Genomic DNA, 11,239 nt, shown 5'->3' with positions numbered 1-11,239 from the left:
TTAACAATGGCAATTGCTGCAGCGGGCTTGGACCGAGCGATTTTGGGACCCATTCCTTCCGGATAGGGGCTGCTACAGAGGCTACAGCCAGGGGTCTGAGTGTGGAGAAAGTGAAACAATTGGGGCGTTGGTCCTCGAATTGCTATAAAAGGTATGTGCGGTTGCACATGTTGTGAAGCCGTTGTCATGCACTCACGCTTCTTGTTTTCTGTTTGATTTTCAGTTCCGCGAGCAGGCTTTGCGGGGCGGACGGTGCAGTTGACCCGACACCTGGGGACCAGCGGTCAAAGATCACCGGCTGAGGAAAGAGTGGTGTGGGTCGTTGGCCACTCATACGTGAGGCACGCCGCGGATGTATTCAAAGCAGGTGACATGATTCACGTTGCGGGGGAATACGGGTACAGGGTGACCTTCCACGGAAGGGGCGGGCTCTGTATTGACCAGTTTCAAGGTTTTATGGAGGGTTTGTTAGGGCGGACAAGGTCACCGCCATCTGTAATCATAGTACATCTTGGGGGCAATGATTTGGTGACCATTGGTCGACGAGTACTTCTTGAGTTAATCTTGGCCTCGGTAAGCTGGTTGGCGAGAAGGGTTCCGGGGTGCACGATCGCATGGTCACACATGATTCCGCGGAAGGTGTGGCGGGGGGCCCTCTCTGTGTCAGCTTTGAATCACTCGGTAAAGAAGGTTAATAACAAACTAGGTAGACTGTTTCGCACAGGACAATTGTATTGTGTGCCCCATGGATGTATCCGGGGGGACCATATGTATCTGGAAGATGGGGTCCATTTGTCCCGGGAGGGAAATGTCTTACTCATAGGGGACTTCATAGCTTGGTTAAAAAGTTTGTGTAGCCATGACCTATAGTAGGAGTTTTTTTGGGGGGTCCGGATAGCCGGTCAACTATCCGGCCTGTGGCGGTAAGGTCATGATCGGTGAGCAGTAATTGGAAGATCCCTAGAGGTGGGGCGCCACCCATTATGGATGGGAGCGCCCGGGGGGAGGCGGCCATTGGCCCCTCACACGGGGAGGCGGTACCCTCTAAGGATGGGGACGCCGAAAGGGAAGGCGGTCATCGGCCCCTCCCTGGGGAGGAGGGGCTACGGGCCCCTCCTGGGAATTTCCCGGGGCCAGGACATCCGCGACGGCGGATGTGGTAAGCAGTGTGGGGTGGGAGGGGGGTCTACGCTACCTTCTAGACACCTCACACGAGTCCTCGGACGACCTCCAAGATGGCGTCGAGTAAATATGGGGCCCCCGTTAAGACAAGGGAAATTGGAAGTTGGCACAGAGGTACAGTCCTCTGTGCGCCCGCCCCTTACAAGTAAGGGGGGGGGTTATGGTATTAGGGATCTGACACCGGTTACGACCTTGCCGTTGGCCCGTAATGTTAGGATGTACAATTTGAATTTTGAGAAATGCATCGTAATGTGTAAATGAAATTGTACATGATATGAAACTGTTAATTTTATGTTTTAATTTTGTTTCATATTTTTAATAAATACGGCCGGTGAGGGTAACTCCCTCACCGCCTTCCAAAAGCTCAAGAACCGTTTCCGTCTTCCCATTCTTGGGGATTGTGTTGGGAGGGGGTGACGGGTATCCCGGCCATAAGAGCACACATTCCTGCACATGAGCGGTTTCATACATGAGCAAGCATCACCCTGGAGTAGCGCTACCGTGCATGCTGGAGGACGAACAATATACTGCAAAGCCTGGTCAGCTTTCACAAAGTACTGCATGGCTAGCACTAGTCATTGCAAGGGCTCAGTTTGGCAAATATGCCCACATCTTCAAACAGCTGACAATGTGGGGGCTTTGAGGGAGACATGCTGAATCTGCCATGGCAATGCCTCACCATACACAGCATCTAACAGAAAGTGGTGGCACCAGTAAATACTAATGGTGGGGTTTATGTGGACTTTTACCAAGACTAGTTTTATTGCATTATGTGACCGATTTGTCCAGACTGAGGCACCGCCTAGAGAGGTGGGTAGATACATATACAGCAGTGGTGATAAAATGTGCCTTTGATGGTGGTGACGCAAATCTCTCCAACATCCTATAAAAACTGGCTCCAGGAGATGCCTGCAATTGCAATTTACAAGAGTATAATCTGAATGATGGTAAATGAGCAGTATATCTTTGATGCAATATGGACCCCACTTCATTCTGATTCTACTCTGTTACCTTTCTATGATGTTGTTTGTCATTGACAGTTGTCTGAGAGGTTTCTATCTCTAGAAGTGATAGGGTGAGAGCGGTTTGTGGAGATGTAGTACATAGACCTGTTGCTTAATATAGGTATGTTACTTTGTTTCTCGCAGTTTGGGAAACACACCCTAAGCATGCCCCTTCTAATTTGCACAAATGGTGCAATATCTAAACCCATTTTGTGATTCTCTAAGCACGGATTCAAGGCAACGCTCCCAGCTGCCTCCGAGTGTTGCATGAAGGTACAGAGTTATGATCATTTAGTCTTGTGCATAAATCATAGTTATCAAAAATGTACGTGTGAACATTGTATAAAAATATCAACATTGGGGAAAAAACAGGCAGTTCATTTGCTCATAACTCATAATAATATACATTAACTCGATCTTCAATACTAAAACTAAGAAACCAATAACGAATGAACAGCAAGCAGTACCTGAGCGGCCCCTGATTCACACCCGTGTCCACATTTACATACCCAGCGGGGGGTGCTTTGTATCTCTCTGTCCAGGCCCCTCCCTGTTGTCCTGCCTGTTATAAGGGTGTTTTCTGCCCTGAAGGCTTCAGACACAAGCCCAGACCGAGCAGCAAGGATGGAGGTGACGTCACCAACCCAGGTCTTCCTGATGCTTCTGCTCTGGATTCACGGTGAGAGCTGCGGCTGCCGGGCTGAGGGGCATTGATCAGAGAGAGATCTATTTTTAACAAATAAAACATATCTGTGATGGGCAGCATAGTTATTTCTATAGGTTTCGCGCTCTGTAAATAGTTCTGGCTGATTATTGTTGTATTTAATAACCTTTCTGTCTTCAGAGTCCAGAGCGCAGATTGTGCTGACACAGACCCCGGAAGTCCTCACCGTGTCCCCGGGAGAAGCCATCACAATCCGATGTCAGTCCAGTTCATCCGTCTATGAGTGGTTAAACTGGTACCAGCAGAAGCGCGGAGAAGCCCCCACGCTTCTCATTTATGGGGCCACCCGTCGCCAGTCCGGGGTCTCAGAGCGCTTCAGCGGCAGCGGGTCCGGCTCTGACTACACTCTCAGCATCAGCAGAGCCGAGGCCGGCGACGCCGCCCATTATTACTGTCAGCAGAGTTCTAGCAGCCCGCGCACAGTGACACAGAGACGAGCAAAAACTGCAGCTTCCTCTTTCTGACCTCAGTTCTCTGACAACCATCACCGCTGCTGTGCAGGACCCGTGACGTTCAGTGAACACCTGGGCAGACGGGGCATGACTCTTCACTCATCCAAGGATGTTAGTTACTTCACCAGTTATGATTTTGTGTGTAATATTTAGCTGCAGAGAGGTCGTTTAATTTGAAATCTAGTTTGACTTTTCTTTAGGATTTTTGCGTTTCCTGCTGAGGTTTTTCCATGTCTCATTTCTTTCTCTGTTGTGCTCAAAAAGAACCAAAACGAATATATATGTATATATTTTTTTTAATTAGTGTATGCCCTTCATAAAGTGCCAATGTGACACTATTTAGTAACTCAAAACAATTTAATACCTTCAAATAAAGCACATGAATAGAACAAGTTGAGGCAGAGCCAATAAGTCTTGTTCTGTTTAAACAAGCATTGCCAACTCCAGAAGGACATTATTGAAACTGAAAATGTCTGGCAGACCCATCAGCTTTGGCAGTGCTTGAACAAAATGTACACACAGTCCCAATAATTAAAACTGTGTGCTTTGCACCTTCCAAAGACACACGATTGAAATGCACTGAAAATACACGAATTCCTACCCAAATGTTATTTTCCTCTGCCTTAGATGCTTTGAAAAGCGGTGGTCAGCGCTTTCCTGAAGCAGGCGGGAGCACCTTCCAGATACATGTCTGCTGCTGCCCTCTAGAGGGGAAAGAAAGCAGGGGCATCTCAACAGATACATCACACACCACCATGGCTACACAAAAAATGAGGCTCATATGCACAATGAAGAGCGGCAGGAGGGCAAACACCTCCATAGGTGCACGTCAGAAAGTTTGGGGAAGAAACACACCCCCACGTAGTGGGATTTGACAGATGCACTCCCATCAGAGGTCTGTAGCTGGTGTTGCGCGGTATAAAGGGGTTGAATGCCAGGAACACCCCGTAAGATACGTTGCAGATGGTTGGACAGAACTCTTATCCAACATGCCCACTACAGATGTGGGCAAGAGCACCCTGGACTGGTCGCTATTGCAAAATTCAAACGCCAGACGGTGCACAGTGCACCCGTTGTGGGGTAGATGGACCTCTGTATGAACTCTAGAGAACTGTAGAAGATTAAAAGAACTCCTGCAATAGCAACAAGATTAGAACAAGGGTAGAACTTACCACATGACAAGCTGTAGAGAAGGAGGGGGCATAGGCATACCCACACCTAGACTACAGAGAAGCTGGAACACAGAAGCACCAAATCTCTCTAACTGCAACATGGTGGAAGAGAAGACAGAATCCAGAGTGGTAGGAGAAAATGGATGCAAAAGAGGGATAGAACAGGAGGCGAAGCTTAAAAACCTGCTATAGAGGCCTGGAAGGGGAAAGACAAGCCGCTCCACATAGATGCTATATTCACATAAGCTGGAAAGGTGTAAGAGGTCCCATGAAGCTTCACTGGTGAGATAAAGAGCGACAGAGGAAGATATGATATGAACTGGATAGAAGGGCTGTGCTACCAGCAGGTATTGCAGAGTGCTGGCACCACCGGTTGAGACATGTTGACGGGACATGACAATGGCACAGAACTTATAAAGAGAAAATGAAGGGCTACCAATATCAAGCATTCAAACATGCTGTGCAGGGCTAACTCTGCATGTTATGCCAACTCAGCTAATTTATTCAAAGGTAGAAATACAAAAGCTCTTACTTCCAAAATGTGGGCAATAGGGAGGTACAAAAGGGGCATTTCTATCAACCGCTGTGATGGAGACTGTTAGACCTGGCCCTTTTGACAGGTTGATGGCCCAACTTTTTGCCTTTTTGCCACCTATTATTCTGACCCCATTTTCATTGACTATAGGATTCTGGGCACTTTATCACTGCTGACCAGTGCTAAAGTGCATACGCTCGCTGTATAAATTGTGACAATGATTGGTTATCCATGATTGGCATATTTGATTTACTGGTTAATGCCTAGTAAAGTGTATGCTGTGTGCCAGGACCTGTAAATCAATTGCTACTAGTGGGTTTGCAGCACTGGTTGGGCCACCCACATAACTAGCCCTATAAATGTAGCTCAGACCTACCACTGTAGTGTCTGCAGGTGCAGTTGTAAACTGCCATGTTGCCCTATAAGTGCACCCACTTGTCAGGCCCAAACCTTCCCTTTCTTTACAAGTAAGGCACCCCTATGGTAGACTAAATGAACCCCCATGGGCAGGGTGCTGTGTATTGGACATGTATTGGTGTGTGTGACATATCCTGATAGTGAAGTACTGTGTATTTTGTTTTTCACTATTGAAACTCCCATAGGCTTATCATTGGGACTGCACTGTAACATTTTTACATGTGTAACTTGCAATAGGGACAAGTTAGGATAATGGAGTTTAGGGGCTCTGAACTTAGAATTTATTAACACACCTTTTGGCAAAGGTAGTATTTAAATTCTGTGTTTGAAAATGCCACTTTAAGAAAGTGGGCATGTTCTTACTTTACTATTCTGTGTGCCACTGGCTGTGTGTGCATTCAGTATCTGGTGTTTGAGTGACAGGAGCTGGGATGTGCATTCACTCTAGACAAGGGGTTTAGATGTGCCCTACCTTGCCTGGGTGACTGATTGCAGGACTGAATAGACCTGGTCTGCATTTACAGTGGTGGAAGGAGTTTTGCTTGCACCTGAAAAGGCTGAGTCTCGTTTTAAGGTCTCGCCTACACAGCGCGCAAGGAACTTACAGCAGCATTAGTAGACCTGCAGACAGAGCTAGGGAGACTATGGTCTGAAAACCAACGCCTACATGCAGAGGTGTATCAGATGAAAGCCCAGAACACTTAGGATAGTAGAAACCCAGGAACCACTCCCAAAAGCAGGAAGAGTTATATCCAGCCTGCCTGTCTTTTAGTACCATCCCATAATATTGGGGCTTCCGCGTGAGACAAAGGGAATCTCCCTCCGGTACGCTTCATGGTACATACACCTAGCCCGGTCCCCCTGGCAATGCCTGAAAGGTTCAAAGGTGATAGCTTTAAGTATAGTATTTTTATGAACCAGGGTCATCTGCAATTTCTATGTAAAGCAGCTAGCTTCCCAGATGATGCCGCCAAGGTAGCCTTTGTCATTTCCTATCTAGTTGGTAACGCAGCAGATTGGGATGTCCCTCTAGTATAGAACAACGATCCCTTGTTGCATGATTTTTCTCAGTTTCAAGACAAGATGAAAAGTCTTTTCTCCAAACACCCTTTCATGCAAGCCAGTGACAATGCTCTATTAAATTTAAGACAGGGATCCAAGGACCCGCTTTCTTACATTACCAGCTTCAATAGATTGGTAGCCAAAACACATTGGCCTGAAGAAAAGATAAAATCTCTTTTTAATAAAGGACTGAGTGACGAGCTCAAAGATCTGTTATCCCAAATTGTGGATCTTCCTGAAGACTGCCCTGCGTTTATCGATTTTGTGGTCAAGCTGGATCATAGGCTAAGTGAGAGGAAAGGAGAAAAGAATCGGGGTGTTCCTTCTAAATTTCTGGTGGTCCGCACCGAGAAAAAAGAGACTAAGGACAGTAAAGATACAAGTGAACCCATGCAGATTGGGGGCAAAAGGGTACCTTTCTCAACAGAAGAAAAAGACAAGAGGAGAAAAAATAATCTTTGTCTCTATTGCAGAAAGGGAGGTCACTTTGCCAGAGAATGCCCAGTAAAACCCCGTGTGTCCATTAAGAGCTATGCTAACAGAGGATCTGGTGCTGCCTTATTGGGAAAGTAGATCACTCGGAGAAAAGTGAGGCCAGTTCTTCAAGTGTTATGAATGCTAAAACAATCAATGACTCTCCTCTACTCAAAAACGTCACCTTGGCAGTCACATTGGTTGTATCAATGCAAAGCAGAAAACATGTGTCCATCCTTCTGGATTCCGGTTCCACAGGGAACTTTCTTGACCTCCAATTGGCTCGGATATTAGGAATATAAAGTGTGCAGAAAGATCGACCTGAACCGGTGTGTGCAGTAGATGGCACAGAACTGCCATCAGGGTTAATCACCTATAAACTCTTCAGCTGCTTATAATTTGTAGCAATGGGCACTTCGAATCCCTTACCTTTGATCTTATTGATACACTTACCTTCAGTGCCATCTTAGGTATGCCATGGCTACAAAAACACAACCCGCTCATTGATTGGGTGTCTCGTACAGTGACTTTGAGGTCTCAACACTGCTTGTTGCATTGTTATAAGGATACATGTGAATGGAACCAACCCGTATATTGTGCATTGAACACGGCGCCTGACATTTCTAACCTGCCTTCCTGCTATGACAACTTTATTGAGGAATTTGATGATGCAAAGGCCACAGCACTTTCTCCTCATCGCAGCTATGATTGCCGTATAGACCTCATCCCAGAAGCCGAATTACCGGTTAGTCGCATATATGCATTAACCGCACCTGAAACTGAATATCTAAAAAACTTTTTGGACGAGATGTTGGCAAAGGGTTTTATCAGATAATCCAGCTCTCCCCTCGCCTTTGTTTTTCATCCCCAAGAGAGAAGGAGGATTGCGCGCTTGCCTGGATTACCGTGCTCTCAATAAAGTGACTGTGAAGAACAAATACCCCCTTCCTCTCATTTCTGTATAATTGGACCAGGTACGAGGAGCAAAAATATTCACCAAGATCAACCTAAGAGGAGCTTTTCATCTGATCAGAATCAAGGAGGGAGATGAATGGAAAACAACGTTTTACTCTAAATTCGGTCTCGAATATTGTGTGATGCCTTTCGGCCTGTGTAACGCCCCTGCGGCATTTCAGTTCTTCTTTAATTAAATACTCCGGGAATACCTTGATATTTTCGTCATTGTGTATATTGATGATATTTTGATATACTCCAAAACGGAACAAGAACATGTGGAACATGTAACGAAAATATTACAAACACTTAAAGATAATCACTTGTTTGCCAAGCTAGACAAAAGCTTCTTTCATACCATCCTGGTGGACCTTCTTGGCTTTGTAATCACTCCACAAGGGGTTCACATGGATCCCAAGAAGATCAAGGCTATAGTGAAATGTCCCAGCCCCAATTCCTGTAAAAGAAGTGCAATCTTTTATCAGATTCGCCAACTTTTACCGAAGGTTATAGATCATTTCTCTGATCTTCTGGCACCCATCACCAAACTCCTCTGTAAGGGTGTGCTATTTGTGTGATCTGAAGAAGCTGAGCGAGCTTTTACAACCCTGAAAGAAAGATTCACTACAGGGCTTATCATCAAACACGCTGACAACACCTGTCCTTCTTTGTGGAAGCTGATGCTTCATAACACGCCGTGGGAGGAGTGTTATCCCAAAGAGATCCGGAAACTGGACGGTTACATCCTGTGGCTTCTTTCTCCAAAACCTTGTTACCAGCTGAACAGAATTATACCATTGAAGAGCGAGAACTACTAGCAATCAAGTTGGCATTCCAGGAGTGGAAACATATCTTGATGGGTTCTCCTCATACCATTACCATCTACTCAGACCATAGGAACCAACCATTTTTCAGATCTGCTCGAGCTCTCACCCCGACAGATGAGATGGGTCTTGTTTTTTAGCGAGTACGATTTCCTGATAACTTATCGGCCTGGACCTCAGCATGGCAAAACGGACGCCTTATCCAGGTTAGGTCCTGATACAACAGATAATCCTGATGTCTCTCCTCCAATCATTGGACTTGGGAGTGCTCCAGAGGAGACATTCTTAGATAAATTGATGAATGCCTGTCTTACCATTCCTTTATCCCAGTGGAAAAAGAACCCTGCAAATCATGTGAATCAGGCATTGTAATATCATGAAAACAAATTATACGTACCTACCCCTTCGTTGCAGCTTCAAGTCATGAAATGGTGCCATAACAGTGCTCTTGTTGGACATCCAGGAGGTGATAAGACTCTACAGACCTGTGTTAAATTGTTTTGGTGGGAGAGGATGAGTAAGGATGTAACCGCCTTTGTTAAGCCATGCCCTGTATGTGCAAGACAAAAGTCTTTGCACAGTTCTCCTGTTGGTTTACTAAGACCCACAGCTATTTCTCCCATACCCTGGCATTCCATCAGCATGGACTTTATTACAGATCTTCCTCACAGGGGCACAACACAATATTAATAGTTGTAGATATGCTCTCAAAGATGGCCCATTTTATCCCCTTGAAAAAACTACCCTCGTCTAGTGAATTAGTGCAGGTGTTCCTTAACCATATAGTACGCTTACACAGACTTCCTTCCATCATCGTATCTGACAGAGAGACGCAGTTCGTGTTGAGTTTCTGGAAAGGCATGTGCACTGCCCTGGGAATAGACCATAGACAGTCCACCTCGTATCACCCTCAAATAGATAGACAAACAGGACGTACCAACCAAACTTTAGAACAGTTCTTGCGTTGTCTCCTAACCACCATAACTAGTGAATGGGTGCAGGCACTTCCTCTTGCAGAGTTTGCATATAACAACACCACACACTCCTCTACTGTTATCTCACCCTTTTACTTTTCTCATGCTCATCATCTTCGTTTCCTTCCTTGTACACTGCCCTCTGTGTTGGACAATATCCCTGCAGTTAAAAATTATCAAGAGCCTCTTTTAGCTACATGGGATGTTGCTAAAAAAGAATTGCAACGAGCTAAAGAAGCCATGAAGGAACAGGCGGATAAACAGAACCCAACTATGAGAGAGGAGAAAAGGTCTGGTTGTCCACTAGAAGCCCATGAGTAGAGGGTCCTAGAAAGTTACAGCCTCACTTTATAGGACCTTACACAGTGCAAAAAGTACAAACTCCTGTCACTTTAAAGTTAGAGCTTCCCCCTGAAATGAAGATACATCCCGTATTCCACAACTCCTTGATCAAGAAAAACACTCCCTCCCTAGAACTAGAAGAACCCCCCTCCTCCTGTACTGGTAAATGGGGAAAAATAGTACGAAGTAAAGAAAAAGTTGGATTCTCCAAGATACAGGGGAAAGCTACAGTATATTATTGACTGGGTAGGATACTCCCCTGAAGATGGGTCCTGGGAACCTGCTGATCATGTTCACGCACCTCGTTTGGTTGAAATTTTTCGTGCCCTTCATCCTTCTAAGCCTCGCCCTGTGAATAGACTGTTGGGTGGGAGAACTGTCAGGAATCAAGTCACCTGCATAGTTATGGGGATAAGATTGTGAGAAGGCATGTAAAACAATATTGGACTGGAAATTATAGATGACCCCTTACTCCATGAGATGTGATCGGAATAGGACACGTAAAATTACTTGCCAGGAAGAAGCCGAAGCTGGGCTTTCTGCTGTGCTCCCTGGATCTCGAACTCCATTGGCATACTGTGTTCCATTTGTTCGTGTCTCCTAGTTGGAATCTGGCTCCCTCGTTGTGTCAAATTTGAGAATCCCTGCCTGGATTAGTGAGTTGTTAAGAGGCACTCGCACTCCCAGTCTTACGAATCCTCATCTTCGTTCTCCCATATTTTTCCCCGAGAAGTCTTTCCCCCTTCTCGTTCTTGTCCCAAAGTGCCCTTCCCTTTCTAGTTCTGGTAGCGATACTCTCCGGTGCTGCCCTTGTGTACCTCCTTGCTGCCTCCGTGACCAGAACCTCTTTTCATATTTAACTGGAGGCAGAGTTAACCCCTCGTCTTTGTGTTGGCACCGGAATTTCCTCCTTGTTCATTTTGTACCCTTAATTTTCTCTGCTGTGCATTCCTTGTGCGCTAGATTTAGCGTGCAGCACTCAGCAGTGGACAATTTCCCCCATTCTTAATCCTTTTCACCTTGGTTGGACATTTTTTGTGTAGCTACACTGCCTTTTTTTTGTTTGTCAGTTTCAATTACGGACTGTAACTTTATTTAAACTGACAACTGTTCCTTTAAGTTC

At 45.7% G+C, this 11,239-nt stretch overlaps 1 gene segment (V, D, J or C); it reads left to right on the top strand.

Moving 5' to 3' along the window:
* Positions 1-2,795: 2,795 nt before the first annotated feature.
* LOC144821525 (immunoglobulin kappa light chain-like) overlaps positions 2,796-11,239 on the top strand; it is a 765,113-nt gene continuing 756,669 nt past the window's right edge. The window contains 2 exon segments of the V gene segment in view: positions 2,796-2,865; positions 3,031-3,326. Of these exon segments, the coding sequence occupies positions 2,811-2,865; positions 3,031-3,326 (351 nt within the window).

Source organism: Lissotriton helveticus, chromosome 2_2 (genome assembly GCF_964261635.1).
Source record: "Lissotriton helveticus chromosome 2_2, aLisHel1.1, whole genome shotgun sequence".
Lineage (NCBI taxonomy): Eukaryota > Metazoa > Chordata > Amphibia > Caudata > Salamandridae > Lissotriton > Lissotriton helveticus.
Note: the sequence above shows the minus strand (reverse complement) of the source record. Positions and strands in the feature narration are given on the sequence as shown.